This window comes from Struthio camelus, chromosome Z (assembly GCF_040807025.1).
Source record: "Struthio camelus isolate bStrCam1 chromosome Z, bStrCam1.hap1, whole genome shotgun sequence".
NCBI classification, from domain to species: Eukaryota; Metazoa; Chordata; class Aves; order Struthioniformes; family Struthionidae; genus Struthio; species Struthio camelus.
Window position 1 is genome coordinate 65,586,825 of NC_090982.1, and position 18,992 is coordinate 65,605,816.

At 36.9% G+C, this 18,992-nt stretch overlaps 1 protein-coding gene across 2 annotated transcripts in view; it reads left to right on the forward strand.

Annotated features, from left to right (window-relative positions):
* Positions 1-18,992, forward strand: part of LOC104146880 (A disintegrin and metalloproteinase with thrombospondin motifs 6) — a 165,207-nt gene that overhangs the window by 120,522 nt on the left and 25,693 nt on the right. For both annotated transcript variants that reach the window (XM_009679158.2, XM_068927517.1), the window contains 4 exons: positions 1,344-1,467; positions 2,810-2,890; positions 7,749-7,912; positions 9,703-9,841. In XM_009679158.2, the coding sequence (XP_009677453.1) occupies positions 1,344-1,467; positions 2,810-2,890; positions 7,749-7,912; positions 9,703-9,841 (508 nt within the window). The remainder of the gene's footprint in view (positions 1-1,343; positions 1,468-2,809; positions 2,891-7,748; positions 7,913-9,702; positions 9,842-18,992) is intronic.

The following is an 18,992-nucleotide window of genomic DNA, read 5'->3' on the forward strand; positions in this document are numbered from 1 at the left end:
GCTAGTGGTTTCAGTAAAACCAAATAGTTTACCTGAAGCTGAACCCTATGCTTGAGTGCTTTGCTAAACTGAGGGTTGAAGATTATTGTTTAGAATAACATGTGATGAGATCAAAAGTGTTTGCCATGTATTAGCAAACTAACGACAAAAAGTGTAGGAAGTAAACTGTGGAATTCTGATGTACTTTATACATAAGAAGGCTTAGTACTTTTGAGAAATCTTTTAAAACTAATAATCATTTGCTGATGTTATTGACAATTCCACAAAAATGGGTACAAAGATTATTTGAATCCAAGACAAATTTAAGAAAGATGAGAATTAGACTTTACGTATGATTGCAATAAAATACAGGTTTAAAACACAAGTTTCTATTTTCTTGTTATTAAAATATTGTTTATTAAATTGTTAGAAATTGGGATTTAATTTATCTCCAGCTGAGGAGAAAATATGTAATAAAATCAGGTCTCTGTCTTCTTCCTGAATCAGAAAGTTGACATGTACCAATGTCTTTTCTGTTTACAAGATGATAATTAGTATCGCTAGACAGTAAACCCAATTAAAACTAAGTTTATGTAGCTGCCTTAAGTCCCTCTAATAGAGATGAATCAGTAAGTTATAGGAAGTTAATCATTGCTCACTGCACATAGATTTCCCAAGGAGATAATCAGAAACATCCTGTTTATCATCAGTTATAGAGCTCTCTTGTCAGTTTTTTCCAAAGGCTCTCAAATCCTGTGTAAAATAGCATGTAATTCAGCCTTTCACTCAGGTTCACTCTGCATTCATTTTTGCAGTGAAGTCATTTACTGTTTAAATTCAGACTTGTTACTAAAATGATTACGATCTCATAGAGTAACTGCAAGCTTTGCCTGCAGGATGTGGAAGGATGGTCTATGAAGCTGTAAATTCCTTTGGAAACAAACATACCATTTATGTTGCATAAATGTTTAAAGAACGCACAGCAAATATTTCCTTTAGCAAAGCAATATAGATGGAACACAATTAACTCACGCAATATTAAATAAAAAAATGCACTAATTTATTAATGACCATAATAATTGCATTCTTTATGAAATGCAGTGAGTTTCTCTATTAAAAGCCACTGTAGAAAGATAAAGTATTTATTAATCAAGATTTAATTAATAAAACAAAATATGGATTGTTCCACTCCCTGATTTTCTTCCTCTGGTAAGTGAAAACCCACTTGATGGTAACAGCTATCCAAAACAGAGCAGATGAACAAAGAACTGAGTATCTCAGACTTGAGAGAAACACTTCAAGAAACTATGAAGATAATGATGTAAAGAAGCACCAGCCATAATATTTTTCTTACCTGTTCTCAGCATGTAGGTTGTGATAATATTTTGGGGTCTGACGCAAAGGAAGATAGATGTCGTGTTTGTGGAGGAGATGGGAGTACATGCGAAGCCATTGAAGGTTTCTTCAATGATTCATTGCCCAGAGGAGGTATGCATATGTACATCCATTCTTTTGTGCAATGTATTTGATGACTATTTTGCAAATACAGTGATTAGCTTATTTCCAGCATGGCATTGCTGCTGATCATTCATGCAGATGTCGTAACTGGAGCTATAGTTCATTAAGAAGCTTTGACTTCTTTTAGCATAGTTGGATTTTGGTTTTTTTTGGTGTTAGTTTGGATTTATGTCAAACACAACAATATATTTCATTACTCAATAGTTATTTGTCTTGGACTTTAATGCACTTAAAAAGTAGTATGCAATTTGTGTTTATTCATTAGTTATGGTGGTATGTTAAATGAAATTATGTGTACAATTTTAATGTGTATGATGGAATCTGATATTTAGTCATACATCAAATTTTCAGATAGAAAAAAGTCCAGAAGTATCTCTAAAGTTCATATTATTAAGATCTCAGGACATGTATATGAGCACTTAGTTGAAAACTTAGCTCAGAGAATGCAATATTAGTATTGCCATCTTCATATTATCAATAGTATTATTGCATCTACAGTATGGTGCCCACTTTTGGGTCTCCTGATAGAAGAAAGATATCAGTGGACTGGTCTGAGTTCAGAGGAGGCCACTGAGATTGTTGAGGGCTGGAGCACTCACTACCACTATGAGAAGAGTCTGAGGGAACTGGGTTTGTTTAGCCTGGAGAAAGGAAAGTTTGTGGGGACCTAGTAACAGCCTTCCAGGACCTACGAGGAGGTTATAGGGAAGACAGAGCCAGTCTGTTCACAGTGGCGGGTGCATGATGGGAGGATGAGAGACAGTGGTTGTAAGTTGAAACGAGATTCAGACTGCATATAAGAGAAAACTTTTTTCCCCATGTGAGCAGTCCAGCAGTGGGCCAGGTTACCCAGAGAGGTTGGGCAATCTCCATCTTTGGAGGCTTTCAAGAGCCAACTGGACAAGGCCCTGAATAACCTGGTAACCTGGTCTGATCTCTTAGCTGACCCTGCTTTTAGCAGGAAGCTGGACTAAATGACATTAGGTCATTTCCAGCTGAGGTCTCTTCCAACTGAATTATCTTATGACCCTAAGGTCAATTTGTACATTAATTACTTGTGATTCACTGTTGAAAAGATTTTATTAGTGTTAAAAAATTGAATCCCTGACTATAAGTTAAATTCTTGCTATCACTTTCACGTTTGTGTCTGAAATTTAAAAAATTTTCCTTTGTATCTCTTGAAAGAAAATGTTCAAGTACATTTGAATCTCATCTCTCTTATTAATTGCTAATAGTAAATAATGTATTGTTAATTTCCTGATTTAATATGATTTCTTGTTATTGTCTCAAACAATATATCTTTATCTTCCAGGTTATATGGAAGTGATTCAAATTCCAAGAGGTTCTGTGCACATTGAAATAAAAGAAGTGGCAACGTCAAAGAACTACATTGGTAAGAGGATGGTTTACATAGCAGTCTGTTACTAAGATAAACGTTAGGAAGTGATTTGAAGATATGGTTTTCTGATTTGGCCAAACGCAAAGTACTATGCATAGTAGAAGCAGTGAAGGGAACGGTAGCTTAGATGGCGATCAGACAGGTGCAAAAAGAGCAGCGATTGGTTAAGATGTATTCTCCTGAAGTAGAGCTAATGGAGTGTGGCATGTGAACCCTCCTTGTCCACGTCAGTGCGAAATCAGGTAAACTGCACTATTCACAGGGTCAGACTGAGCTGAAGTGGATGAGGAGCTCTTACATGATCTGCAGTCTCACTCTGTGAGAGTGTCTTCCAGCTGGGCAAGTCTCTATGGGGGGGGGAATTGTACTATTTGAAAACACCATGTTGTTCTTGGAACAGTCTTTCAACAGCAGCCATAGTTACTTAAATATTCTTTGAAACAATATGGCCTCTCTACTATAACATCGTTTAATGTATTAATTTCACAGTTTTTCTGTGTTTTAGGGACGTAATGCCATTCCTATTTTATAGAAAAGGAAAATGAGACACAGAAAAACTCTGTGGCGTAACTGAGATCATTCAGAGAGCCTGTGGTAAAGCACAGAATTTAATTCAAATTCCCAGATTATCTTTCCTTTCTTTAAAGATTGTCTTAAATTTACCTTGCATTTTTATAATACTGATATGTACTAATCTGGCTTCACCAAACTCAAAATAAGCATTTCTGAAAGTTTTTGTACCCTGATACGCACAGCGTTCAGTTCACAGTAGTGCAGGAACACCCATTTTTCAGTCAAAAATGGCTCAGAGAGCTGATGAGTCATACAGCAAACTAACAGATTAACATTACCAAAGACTTACTTGTTTAGGCTGAACAGCAGTTGACTAGGCTACTTTGTGAATCTTAACTCCATAGGAACAAAAATATACATCTGTTATATGTGTAACAGTAACATGTTGGAAAGGACTACCACGCATGGAAGTCTGAGTTTGAAGGGCAATTACTCTCCTTAGGTACATTAATTTCTAAATCGATTGTATGAATCATGATAGTACCTACTACTTTTCAGTTGCCTACTTTTCTTTCTGCCTGCCCCCACTCTCCCATAGTTCAGCAAATTATCAGTCTCCCTCCGTTCTGCAGGAAGAAAAACATCCCCTACTCCAACAATAAAGAATGGTTATTGTTCTTTCAGCATCACGCTTCCCCCTGGCCCCTCCCCCTTGCCAAAATATACTGCTGGTAGGGTTGCTTGCGTATCCTATACTTGACATTTCAGTCAGAGGCGGTGGGAGGGGAGCGTGCAATGCGTCCTATCTTGGTCGTTTTATGCTAAGAACCACCTTGTCAAAAGGGCATTATGTCACTTTGAAATCTACACCAGTATTAATGTTGTTATATTCAAAATAAGATACTTCTTTTTCTGATTCCGTGGGTAGCTGAAAGTCAGAATAAAGGAGATACTCTTAGCAACTACAGTTAAGTTTGTTATTCTCCTAGTTTATAAGCAAAGGAAAGTGATCTGGAAAAGAATTTAGGTTGGTAAAGCTATATAAAATAAAAGAAAAATGCCAAATTTTGTGCTTAAGTAAAAAATATAGGCAGCTTCTTTGGTATTTAATCTGGCCACAGATTTAAAAATGTGAAGTGCTATATAAATACTTCTTTTAATGTGCTTGCCACAATTTCAAGGGGGTTCCTGAGTTTCAGGCTCTCTCTACACTACCTTGCTTCATATCACAGAAGCCCTAGCTAGTATGAATGAGGGGTTCCTCTTCCTCACTGGTTCCTTGTGTTTCCGACTTCCAAATGAGCCTTACATCCTAATGAAAGATGATCTTACCGAGTCTGAGGGGCCGTTTCATTTTGTGCGCGATGCTTTGTATTGGGAGTGTAAACGAGTGTCGGATCACTAGTTCCTGGGGAGAGGAATGCTTATAGTTTGTCAGTTCCAGGAAGAGCACTATGCAAGCGTGATGGTAGTTAAAAATGTGTTTATTTTGTTAAAATAGATACCTCAAGGATATTGTTTTATAGGCATTTCTTTAGTGGCAGAGTCAGTTTCCCCACTCCTTCCCTATCTCTGTGGAGTTCTGTCTGTTGTTCCAGGCTGTTCCAGCTGTTTGTGTGGCCACACCATGAGCAAGATTAGGCAACTAATTCAGCTGAAAATCTGAAAATAGCCATTTAAACTTACTATTATATTTGGTTTTGTATGCAGTGCTGCCAAATACATGAACACAGTCTAAGAAATCAATTGTTCCCTTTAGAAATGCACAAAAATTAAGAACAGCCACCTTCTGTAGCTCTCTTTCTAGCTTCAAGGTTTCTGCTTTCTTCTTTTCAGTTAGCAGCCTCTCAGGCTAACTCATAACAACGCCCTCTCAGTTCCTAAGCTAAGATCCAGTTCTTTTGCAAGCCCTGGCCTCACCTGTAGGCTGCAGTTAGACCTTTGGCAACTTTATTAGCTCAGTCAGCACCTGTCTTCCCTCCCCCCATCTCTGCTCATTTCTGCACCAGTGTCACTCCTTGTGTTGTGCCAGCGTAGGAGCATGTTTCTGCAACTGCCTAATAAATCAGGTTTTAAACTGACCCATCCAAAAAATTACCCAGCAACAACAAAATTGCCTGTTTTCACTGCTGCTGAAAAAATGTAGAGCAATGCTGTTATCTTCCCTGAAATGGATTCATCTGGGTTGACATCTTCCCTTACATCCTCCTTAGGCAACAGTATGGAGTGCTAGATTCCCCTGGGCCTCCTGCCTTCTCAAGTTCTTATAAGTGATTTGATTAGGATATTAACTTGTTTCTTCTCTCTCATATGCTAATAGCATTATGTCACTGCCTCACCATTGTCGTGTAATTATATTAATGGAATGCTGCTCATAGCTGTGTGAACTTCACCTAAGCGTAACAACTGACATTGAGCAAATCCATTTACACAATGCGAATGCATTTTTCTTTGGCAGGTGGACAAGTAAAAATGAACTGCTTCACTTTATGCATTAGTTTGAGTATATATAGTATATAATTGATAGCATATAAGGTCAGAATGATGAATTATGTAAAAACATGTATGAGAACATTTGTTCTCCTGTGTTCATTTATATGTCTCATTTGTTCTTATTTATATATCTCAAATAATGTAATTTAAGAATTCATCTTGTTATTTGCTGTTAGTAGAGACTAGACATATTGAAAAGAAAACATTTGGGAATAATAGAGTGGTGGAATAAGAGACATTTGAATATGTCTTGCTGGCTTTGAGAGACCCTGTGGCAATTCTGTTAATTGAGCTAGATCTTCTGAAAGCAGTATGGATAGAAATTTTGGCTATGTGGCAATGTGACATCACTAATAAAACAGAATATTGATGTTCAGCTGTAATGTGGTTATTTCATCTACCTACTTAAAATAGATACATGGTGGGAGTTCTGTTCCTTTCTTTTAGTGGTACTGCCTACAATTTGTCTTGTTCTCTGATGCTCAGTTTTTTCACTACTTGCTTCTCTTGTACCTCAAAACCCATATAGACTATAAGGAATCTGAATTATTTCGAGAATCCCAGATAACTGAATGTGTCAGAGCTAGTTTTCTTCACCCAAAGCACGTGTGTAATTCCAGAGTAAATCCAGGGAACTCAGTGGAATTAGATTTATGCTTTGGAAAGACATTCCTTTTCAGACCTTACGGTACTGATGGAAATGGTTACTAGCCCTTGCTGAATACAGCTGTCACCAGCAGAACGTTAGTGCTTCTCCAACTATCTCCTCTCTATATAAATGCTCTCTAAACTCTTTTAGAAAACTTGAGCATCATTTGTAAAGACCTTTCTCCTAACTGTTTAAGCTAAACCTTCTGTCCACAAAGATGTAGTTGAGAGTAAAGCTTGATCTTAAGATGTCTTATTCCTTAAGATTGCAATGTAAATTCCCTATCCAGCAAAGTTGGCGAGCATTTTTTCTCAACAAAGACTGAATTTCAGTTTGATTACGTATTGTCAATCATCATTTTGCTTCTAAGAACACATTTTATTTAAATATGAATGCCAAATAATCTAGCAGTCTTCATGTTACCTTAAGTCAATAACTCAATATCTAATTAGCAGAATATTCATCTTAAGATACAAAGTCAGTTTCATATTTATCAATCAATCTGTTTGGTAAAATATCAAGTAAGTGTCCTTGAACAAAATCTGCTTGTCCAACCTAATTGGCCAGTTTACTAAGAAATGTATATTTTACCTGCAGTACTTTTGTGGTTTAGGGCTGTAAATCAGGAATGATAAGACATCTTTGGAGATGAAATAGTTAGTATTTGGTCTTACAGTACAAATACCTTGAATTTATGTTTTGGGAAGGAAAAAAAAACACAGGGCAAAGAAGCAGGAGCTGACTTGACTATGTTTCAGACTTGATCTTCCTTCTCTTATTTTTTTTTTTCTTCTCTGCTCATTATCTGAGATACCTGTGCTTACATTTCCCACACCACAAAGTACATAATCTAAAGATTAGACTGGTAACTGATTATAAATGTGAGACCTACATACATCTAAGTAGAACTGAACACATTGCAGGTGGGCTCAGCTTTAGGGTTGAATACATACTGCAAATTACATGTGGCATTTTTTATTTCTCATAGCACGTACATGTTAAAATCTGCCTGTCCTTTGAAGGTTATGATAAAGGCAGTATTGTGAAACTACATGAGGAATAGTTTGACCAGTGCTAAACAAAAAGGTTTCATATGTGAAGTTCGCATACATCTGACAGATTAGTAGTTTAATTGCAATGGTTTCTCTATTATAAATGCTGCTTCCAATTTTTAGGTGGCTTGTATTTTTTTTTAAGCTTTAAAATCTGAAGAGGATGACTACTATATTAATGGTGCCTGGACTATTGACTGGCCAAGAAAGTTTGATGTTGCTGGAACAGCTTTCCATTACAAGAGACCAACAGATGAACCTGAGTCTCTGGAAGCCCTAGGCCCTACATCAGAAAATCTCATAGTCATGGTAAAGTTATAACTGATATATTTCTGAATTTTTGATTATGTACTTGTATTCTGAGGAGAGATGAGGCCACGAGTGGAATCAAAATAGGTAGTTTTTACAAAGAGTATACAGTTTACCAAGTTCTATGACGTTGCATTAATGTTTTAATTCAACTTTCTTATCTTTCAAAACTGACAGGCAGACATTGTGATGAAAAAGGGGGATAAAGTCAGGAAAGCTCCAGGAAATCTCACTGAAAATACCCCTGATGACATTCCCATCTGTGTTAAATGTGCTCCAGAATAATGGTAGCCTAAATTGTAAATGGGATGCGTATTGTATCCCTGCATAGTTCTGATTCATGAAAGTGTGGAGAGACAGCATATAGCAACTGCATCAGGCTGTGATTGTGATGTGTAATACCTACAGAGTACATTTTGGTTTCTGAACAGATCTGTAGGTACCTGGTTTTAAACATGGCCTGAGGGTGAAGCGTACCATATTTCTTACCGTGCTTCTTACAGTATCAAGAGTGTCATGATTTGACATATGTTCAAGTGTGTTGCTGTGACAAATGTTGCTCCTGATGGATCGTACAGAACACAAGAACGTAACAGAAGATGGGACCAAGGTCCTTGTACCCAGTCTGTGACAACAGGCAATAGTGAGCTTCCTATTGTGTTGAGGAAGAGTATAATAACAGGGTGATACTTCTCCAATATATTCTGTCAGCCTCCAGATTTGCAGCTCAGGGTTTGCTTGAGCGAGACGTGGCGCTTCTGTGTATAGAATGATTGCTCCCTGGGTATTTACATCTTAGGCAATATTTTCAAACACCTGAACCCATCTTTTTTCTGCTGCAGGTGTGGATAAGCTAGAGAGGCCGTGTAAAATGAGTTACGCAATGATATAGTGCCTTTTCTCATTCAGTCAGTGCCACTGACTTTCTTACTAGAAGTTTTCTGCTCTTTTGTCCAATAAAGATAGGTAGATGCCTCTGCAAAATATAACAAGGTAGAAGGGGATAAGAAGTAGGTCTGAGATGTATCAAATTGCTGCTTCTTAACATACTAGCAACAAAAATGTTTGATAGAGGATCAATGATGAGACTGTTATTAAGAGAGCAGAGTCTTGGACAGCTGATAAGTGGAAGGGCGACTCAACAGTGAGGAGAACTAAAAGCTCATGGTCACTGTTGCGCTTCCGCCTAGTGGTGCTAAAGCTGCAGTGGGAGTTAATGATATTCATTAAAAGCTAATTCTGTTTTTCACCAAGCTAATTCTGTTGGCTAATGCAATAGGGGAAAATGACCTCTGTTGTTTTTACTACTGTAGTCACGAGAAGTACAAGCGAGGTTGGAATATTGGATTCACAATTACTGTGTGGGTGGTTCCTCACAAGATTTCAGTGGGGTCTTAAAATCGTGTTGCATTTTTCCACAGTAATGTCCTTAACCAGCTTTGACCTCAAAAAATTATTCAGCTACCAAATTATTTTCTGTTAAGACATTAATGTCATGAAAACTCGCTTTCTAAAATTATTATTTCAGCAATAAAGAATTCCCAGGAGTTACGAATTTGTGGTAGTAAAGGGGGGAAAAAGAAAGCTCACCTTAATACAAAGGAAAAGTATTATTGTGTATGTTTTAAAAGTTAGTCCAGATTCTTTTGGAAATACCTGAAAGAACTATTACGACTTGCTTTATTACCTTTTCCCTTCCACAAGGCATAACACATACCTAGATTAAATGTCACTGTAGTTGCCCTCTGCTTGCCTGTTTTAATGGTATAACCAGTTGTTTTCAACTACAGATTCTGCTACAGGAACAAAATTTGGGTATAAGGTATAAATTCAATGTTCCCATCTCTCGCACTGGCAGTGGAGACAATGAAGTTGGCTTTGCATGGAATCATCTGCCTTGGTCAGAATGTTCTGCCACTTGTGCTGGAGGTAAGACACATACCAGGCAGTCAAGCTAAAGGGTGAACAGAATTGCAGGATACACATTGCTACATAATTATGTGGGTAACTAATTGAAAATATTTCTTTCAGATATGCTTCAAAACTTAATTTAGTGAAAGAACATTTATCACCTTGGATTTATTTTGTTTTCAACTACATTTAATATGTACAGATTTTTGTGTTAAATGCAGTATATCTTGGCACAGTGTGTCTCTGTCTGCTAATGCTTCTCCTGAGATTGTCTTGAAGCTGGGATGTTTGTTTTTCACAGGAGCTTTCTTGATAAAGGACGTCTGAAGTTTTAAGTAAGGAGATAGAAGCCGGAAGGCAACTATAAATAAGGGATGTGTGTCTGCGTGTATGTATATATGTATACTTCACATGATCCTAGTCAGCCCTCCTATCCTCCAGCCACTGAAGTTCAGGATGCATACTGGCAGCTCTTCTGTAGGAGATGATAACAACTGAATTATACCTCCCAGCCCATAGCAGTATCTGAGAATTGTTGCCTATTGGCAGTGGTGGGGGATTTGTAGGTTGTCCCATGTGATTTCATCATGGGTGCCTTTTGCCCACAATTTACTGTATTCCTAATCCTCCTCCCTCTAGTGGCCACCAATGCAATTCTTTACCTCTGGCTGGGAGAGCAGGACAGTTGGCTTCCTTCAAAGCCAACACCATTGCTGCTGCATGGACTGGTGAGTAGAAGTGCTGTGTGAACGGCATCTTTCTTCTCTCTGGAGACTGAATGCATCATCTCCCTGACATGCCTGAATTTCAGAAGATCAGGGAGAGAGCTTTAAATCCACCTCAGAATTTCAGCTTTCTACTGTGCAGCACACTGTCAGTAGCAAGAGGAAAGAACTGTTTTTATTTCAAGAACCTTCAGACCAAATATTTGTCCTTTTCCTTTATTTATTTATTCAATTTTTTTTTCCGCTACTGGAGGTGTTTATGTTTAGAGGCATTTTGACTCATCTTTCTGCTGGATCCTGCTGTGGCTGTTATGAGTTGTTTGCTGTTTAAGTACTGGCAGTTTGCTTAGCTGTGTGTAACGCGAAGAGCAACACAGTTTCTCTTCTCTGCAGCTAAATAGAGAAAGTATTGAAACAAATAGAGGCAAGTGTCAAATTTCTTTAAGATTTTTATTGTGCATTTGTTGGATTCTTGTAACCACATGTGTGACAAACTGCTTTTTTCACTAATATTTTAACATTGGTGAGTCTGGTAGAAAAAATAAAGTTTGAAAGAAATAGAAGCCTAGAGGGGAAGTGCCTATCTCATAGCAAAAGACAGTTCTAAGTTTCAGAATCTTGCACATGCTACCAAATCCTATTTTTATGACAGCAGTGAGTTAATGATCCTTCTGAAGTCAATGGGAAAATTCCCACTGATTTAGGTAGAGACAAGATTTTGCCATGAATCTTTTGTCATGCAAAGCATCATCATGTCGCAGATCCAGAGCTATATAAAGAAAATATTTGGATCTGAAGGAGTAGGCCTTTGCCTACATTTCGACATAATGAATTATGACATAATTAATTATGTCATGAATTTAGACATAATTAATTAACTTTTAAAGAAAGATATATGAGTCACTGACATTCACTGTCTGTATACAATTATTACTCATTTGTTTTTTTTTTCCCTACGGAAAGATTTTCCTAAGTAGCCTATGGTGGCTAAACCAGGCACTTTTCTCTCCTTTCGTTCAGCTTAATGTGAGGATATACTATGTTAACTTATTTTCATTAAGATCTGTGCTCAGGGAATAAATTTTTCATTGTAGCTATAATTCATGTAAAAACTGTATCTGTTTTCTCCATATGAATACCTTTCTCCATGTGAATACCTTCTATTCCCCCCGTTTATGAAACACCTTTTACCATATGCCAAAAGAAGACACAATTCTAAAAAGGAGCTGAGTCAAGGAAAAAGAAAAGGGAGACAGAGATTGTAGAGGCAGGCACTGTAACTGGAAAAGCTAGCTAATATAAATATGAAGTGTGAGAAATCTTAGAAATGAAGCCACTGCATAGCTTTGTTTATTTCTGTAGGATTCATTATGAAGTACAGTACTGAAATTCTATGTATTTGAACTCTGTCTTTAGAAGAGAAACTGTGCTCGACATCAAAGGATGAAAGTTCAAATATTAAAGAATTGCCCACTAAAAGATTTTTTTTTTTTTTTAAAGTAATGAACATGTGTGAGAAATACCAGTGAGGAAGTTGGTTTTTAATTATGGTTTGGGTACGGATTGTAACCAATAGATGAAAGGCATCAACATTTCCCTGCCTCTTACTGTACTTTGTACAGCTGACCTCTAGTGCAGAGACATTAAAAGGTGAAAAAGATTTGAGGATATGATATTCCATCTTCATCTAAGAAAGCTGTAGCTGAAGTCTAGCCAGGTATACTTTTATATTATGTTACAGCATGGCGTAGCTGTAGGCAAATCTAAATTCTCATATACACATTTAACTTGTGCCTCTCCGAACACGTCTGTGTTCTAATGTTACGTCTTTTTGTCTAGGTGTATGTTACATGTAAAAAGCTGTCTTAAAAGAACATGCTGATTTGCAAGTATTTAGAAGCCAGGACATGACAGATTTAAGGGTGACTGAAATCTTACGTTTGCTGTGGCTGTGGCTGTTCTGTGAAAGAGGGACCAATTGGCCAGGGAGAGCCTCTCATCCTGAGGCTGCGTTACATGTCCAAATCCACGCTGCTTAGGCCTAGCACTCTCTGAATCAGACTGACTATATTGCGTCACATAGCACTTGGCCAAGTCTCTGACTCTTAAGGCATACTTATTGTTTGTTGTATGCTTTTTGATTCAAAGCAGTTAAAATGTGAGGGTGGTTGTTACAGCCCACCAGAGTGATGTTTCTGTGGTGTGAACTTGAGGATGTGTGTTGAAGCGGAGCACAAAGGCCAGATGCTGAGCACTCGCAGTGAAGTCCTGGGAACTGTGTGAAGTTCATCATCCCATAATGTGTGTATAATGCTAAGTGTTCTGAAAACTCAGTTGGGCACCCAAAATTAATGGATTCTTTTCAAAGTAGACATTATACCTCCTCTCCCTCTGTATTCTTCCTAGAGGAGTCTAGGAGATAAATTAAAGTTTGTGAGACAGACAATGGCATATTTGGATTGCATCTGAAAGACCAGGAAGAAGTTAGACTTTTTGTAATAACAAAGCGTAAAGAGTGTGTATTTAGTAGTGTCATGCATATTAAAGAAGAAAAGAACAAAATATTCCATAGTTGCTCTGCAAGCGAACATCATTTTCTGTGCAGTAAACTAAACAGAAACGTGAGACAGGGAGAGGAATAGTTTATGCACATTCAATCCTGAACTGTATTGTAATTAATACAGAGTTTCACAGTAAGCCTCTTTTCTAGCTTTTCCTTATTTTTCACTGCTGTGTGGCATTAAATTGGATCCAAAATCTGAGTTTTGTTTTGGTATTTTCTTGAGTTTTACCAAAAATAGATTCTTCTGATTTACCAGCTACTTAAAAAGTATACGTGGTAACAAGCAATTCTTTTCCTTTCCTGGATTCATGCACTTCTGTGTAGGTTGAGAATATAATTTCATTCATTTTTAATATCTCACTGGACCTGTCTGTCTCTTAGTGTGTGCTTTTAGGCTTGCAAATGCAGAATTGTAACTTGTCTTTTTGTACACTAGAACAAGCATTTTCTATGTGGAAAAACTTCCCTTTAAAATACAAATTCATTCTACCTGACCTAGCTCTTCCTCTTTGGGAACTTTATGTAGAACTGAACTACATACATTCTCCAAAATAACTTTGTTTTTTTCCCTTAAATTTCACTGATAACTGTTCTACTCAGAGTAAAGAGTTTTAGAAAGGAAAGTTTGTTACCATCTTGTTCAAGTATTTCCATAACTGATACAAGTTAAATCTTGCCCTCAAGCTTTACCCTAGATTCATAATCCAGTAAAGGAAAAATACATTATTTTGTATATAATACTATGTAGTGATATTTGAAGGGAAAACTTTGGTAAAAATGCATGCCTGCTCAGATCTGTGCAACAGATATGCGGAATTAGAGAACAAGCGTTTCAGGCCCCAGTGCTACTCAAAGCATCTGTTAGGCTTGCTTGCAAATTTTTGTGTTTTGGCTATGTATTTATTATACTGCAGGGCTCTGTAAAATGGTGGCAGATTTAAACAAGGCTACAGGAAAACAATACCAGAGGGTAGCACAATATGCATAAAGGGAAGGAAGCGAGGGGAGGTTTCTCCTTTCCTAAGGAGAAACTTGAATACCAAGAAACAGGAAATAAAGCTTAATAAAATGAGGGTTGGAAGGAGAGGAGGAAAGTACTGAAATAGAAATGAGCACTATATTTCACTTACAGATCACTGAATTACAGTTTTACTCTCATGCCTGTCTTTCCTTATATGATATTGTGTAGCTTTCCAAGGGTAAGCGTCTGACTTTGTTCAGAGCCATGAGTATTCTTAATAAGGAAGTGAGCTGCTAGTAGTATTGTTTAAAAAAATCCAACAACCAAAGGAAAAAAAATCCATCTATATAGTTTTACTTTTGTAGACATTAAAAATAAACTACAGTAAGTGCATGCCCATTATGTTTCTTTTGTATCCGATTCTTAATAAAAGTCTAAGATGAAAGCCTTTATTATCTGGAATTTACCAGGTATCCTAAGCGTTGGTCTAGATAATATTTCGTTCTATTAGAATTCATCTCCAGATGAGTTAAATATCTTACATATTTGTGTGGGGTTTTTTGAAATGTTCAATCAATATTTTATTAAAAGTAATTTGATTCCTGTTCACTTTCCTTTGCTGATCGCTATTGCACCAATGGTGTCTAGTGTGTTTTTCTTTCATGCCATCAGGTGAATTATAAAACTGTCTTTGAACAAATAAAACATACTTGTCCTCATCAAGGAAAATGTACGTTTGGCTCTGTGATGAATATCTTGTGACCTGATGAGTGAGCTCAGAAAGTATGTCTGGGTTAACCAGCATGCACTAGTTCTAGTGATGCAAGACTCACTGTGTATTGGTACTGGCATCTTTATAATTAAACTGTTGTAATTGCAAACCACAGTTTTGGGGGGTTGCTTTTAAAAATAGATACAGCATTTACATGATTGCAATTTTAATGTAGGAAGAAAATGTGCTGCATGTAATTTTAAATTTGGCTGTTGAATGTCATGCAGACTATTTATGAATTGAAATCTGCAAAACATTTCAGATCTCTAGGGAATATGGTCACTAAACCACTGGAGTTTTGTTTCCTATTAGAATTGCATTGGTCATAAGGACATTTTATGTCTTTTATAATAAACTATAAATCTCTAGATTTGAAAACAGAGTGTTTCTGTCTAACTGCTTGTAATTATTCCCTCAGGAGCTTAAATGAACTTGTTTAGCTGTGCTTTTTAGATTATTTTCAGAGATCATATATACTCAGAAGAGCTGATAATTTAAAAAGATTTTTTCAAGGCCCACAGGGCTTAACTAAGTTGTAGCTGTTGTCTGGGTAAAAACAGTGTTGCTAGTTTTTCTCCATTTGTTTTTTGTGTTTTGAAGTTAGAATCTGAATTTTGTTTATGTGGTATTATTTCAAGTAACACTGTAATTAGCAATAATTTGAAGTTTACTTAATCCATACTTAACGTTTCTTACATCACAAAGCGCATTCTGTAGGGCAGAGTGCTGCAGAACATCTTACGGCTAGACCAGCATGTCCAACTGGCATGTATTAAGGAATGTTCATGTTGTGAGTGAACAGCGGTGAATGCTGTCTTATGGGTGATATGCTACCTGACCTGCGTTCAATAAATATCATGGCTGGTATAAATTTTTTTGAAAACTGAGCACAATAATACTTTGTGTGCTTAGTACTTCAGAGTATTTTCTTATTGCATAGCTCTTCAGAAATGAATTTCCTGAGGCTGCCGGTTTTTAGCCAAAGCCTAGAAGGAACTGTGTATAATGCCAGTAGGAATTGTAATGAAAACATAATATTAATATCTGAAATATCCCATAAATTAGTTGATAGAAAGGCATGTATTATTGAAGTGTGTAGTTCTAAAGTATGCATAAATTATTTTTAAGCAATTACATTTGTAGGAAACTTCGTCATGAGAGCAACATATTATTATATCAGTAACCAAGAGAATTAAGACAGCTTGTGATGGAAAGGATAAATGATTATTCTTCAGTCAGAACTGAACATAAATTCTCTGTCTGCTAGCAGCACCATGTTACTGGCATCAGTGTTTGGCTTACTTCTTTTTAAATACTATTTTTTGTCATGGTGAAGTGTGAGTAGAAAAATGCAAAAAAATAAGAAAAAAAACACCCTCCTACTCAGGTGGCAGACTTGTCATATCTGATTTTAATTATATTTTAGTTATCGCATCTGTTGCCTGTGTCTTAAAACTATAATGTTTACATAAGTAATAGAATTTCAAGGGAACCATATTGTCACAGCTTCTGAGGCATTTAGATCTCCTATTTATTTCTCAGGAATCAAAGGAAAAGATTGAAGAGGAGAGCCTGAGCTAGTAAACATTCGTCTGCCTCCTTCTTAGTGATTTATATGTGTTTCTCTACTAAAGTAGTAGTAAAGAAACAGAATAAAGAGTTTAAGAAAATTGTGTCTCACTGTGTATATGTACATACATGTCAAAAGAATAGTAAAATAACCACATTGCAGTGCTAACTGATTTGAAATTTTGCTGAAAAGTGTAGCTGAAGATCTATTAAAATTTAATAGAAAATTAGAAATTAAATTAGAAATTAATGCCAATTAATGCTAGCTCATGTGTGACTAGCCAGGTATCCCTTTTTATTATAGAACTCATTTTCTAGACCAAGGAAATATGATAGATTCATTCAGTTAGACTTCAGTAAAGTATTTGTTATCACCTACACCTAATAAAGAGTTAGAAAAAATTGATAGACTAGAGGTGCTTTTAAGATGTATGTTACTGGGCCAAAGGCAGTGCAAGGGAGCCCCTTATAGATCTGTCATGTGACTCATCAGACTTCCGGCTTTTTTGTTCTGACCGTAGCAAAAAAAAGTAGAAAGCTGCAATGAAATTTGTTGATAATGCAATGCTAGGAGACATATAGGGAAGGAATGGCATATTATTCTGTAGTCATGATAAAGGTGAATATGATCTTGGGATGTATTTCTTTGAAAGTTTTAATGGCACTGGGTCATTAAAAGCACTGGTAAAATCTCTCTGCAGTACTGGTCACAGGTTGCAGTGTGGCTGTAATAAACTCAAGCGTGAACAGGTGCACAGAAGTGTTGTGAGGATGGTGAAGGGAACTGGCATATCCAACTTCCATGCAGAAACTGCAAGAGTTGGCTTGAGTAGCAAAGCAAAGTTATGTAAACTGAAAGAATGTAGTGACTTAAGAAAATAGTATAAATTGTACATTAATATATCTAGGATGGAAGTTAGAATGCTTCTAGTAGTCAAAGTTGTGATGTTCAGAGATGAAAAATGCACCTGGGTTTAAGATGGAGCTTGATCAGTTTGTGAAGGGAGTTATGTAGAGTAGTTCCCAGTAGTAGAAGGATGTTGTTGCTAGTTGCATTTTCTTATGTTCCAAGTTTGTTTAACTGCCAATATAGTATAAGATCTCACTGATTTTAAGCTTTATATTCATTTTCTGTAATGAAATATTAGCTGCTGGCAATGCTGTGAGTGGAATACCTCTGTGTGAGACTGTGATGTCCTTTATACCTAATGGATAAATATCTGAAAGAGAATATCTATGTGTTAACAGAGCAGCTGCGAGGGGCTTGTCCTCCTGGCCCTTAAGGGGCTCCCATACTAATGCTCTGAGTTGTGTCTCAATTCCAGCTGGACTAACTACTACCAAAATAAAATTTTTTCGACATATAAAGAAGATAAATTTAAAATTTGCAAGAAGTGGAGGTTGAATATTGTTCAGAAATGCTGTTTTCTTTTTAGTTTATGTATATTTGTATATGTAAGATTCAATCAGAAAACCATCTGGCAGGCTTGCGCACCGTGTAGTGCCTCCAGGTATGCGTGTAAAGATATAGCAAATGGAAGATGCTCACTGGTCTACCTGGCTTATCTGTAGATAGGCTTATCTTCATGTTAATCAATATATTTTTCATAAATAAAGCTTACTTCAAAATGTTCATGGTATGTATGGATAACCTGAGATGTCAGACGTTTGTGAAATGATTTACAACCTGTTCTAAAGCACCTGCTTTGGGAAAATTGTGTGTTGCTGTAATCAAAAAAAAGGAGATCTCTCTACCCAGTAGCAAAGCTGGGACTCTGAATTTAGGTGCTTCGGAGGAGTCAGGACTCCAGCATTAGGAACCTTTGGTCTCAATATGATTGATGGAGGACACATGATTTTGAGGGTTGACACAATGTCCTCACATGCTAAACAGGGATCTGCCTATAGGCAGCCCATAACAAATGGTATATTGAGTCATCTCCTCTCCTGTCAGGAACATACCATACACCTTTGACATGAGGCCACACGTGAAGCATTTTTATGTTCTTAGGATCCGGACTGTTGAGTTTTCCTGAGAGCAAGTGTTTAAATGAACATGGCTTACTCTGTTTTTAAGTAGGAGGTGATACTCATATTTTGCAGGATGCTGTGGTGATTATAACATACTTGTCAATAGCAGTTCCCTATTTCGGTTTGAAGAGATTTAAACTGGAAGTGCATCTCGAGAAGAACACTCTGTGTGCTGTAGAATAGTTGACAAAACTAAGAGGGTAGGGAAGGTGAAGATTTTCTAACAGCCGTTCTGGGCCACAGTGCAGCCAGGGATGCAAGATTCATGGAGCCAGGGGAAGGACAACAAAAAAGGGACTTAGTCTGTAATCAGTGAAAAAGGCATTCATCCAGCACAGGCAGTGAGAGATTTTGGTCCTTGCTCTCAAGGTGGTTTGTACATTATACATTAGACTGTAATTGCATAAAAACCCAAAATAATCTACAGACTAACAACAACAGTCTTGCCATTTCAGCTGACTGAATTAATCACTGGGTTAGTCACAGCAGTTACTGTATTCTCAGGAGAGGGAGGAATCCATCAGACTGAGAAGGGATAAAACCTACTA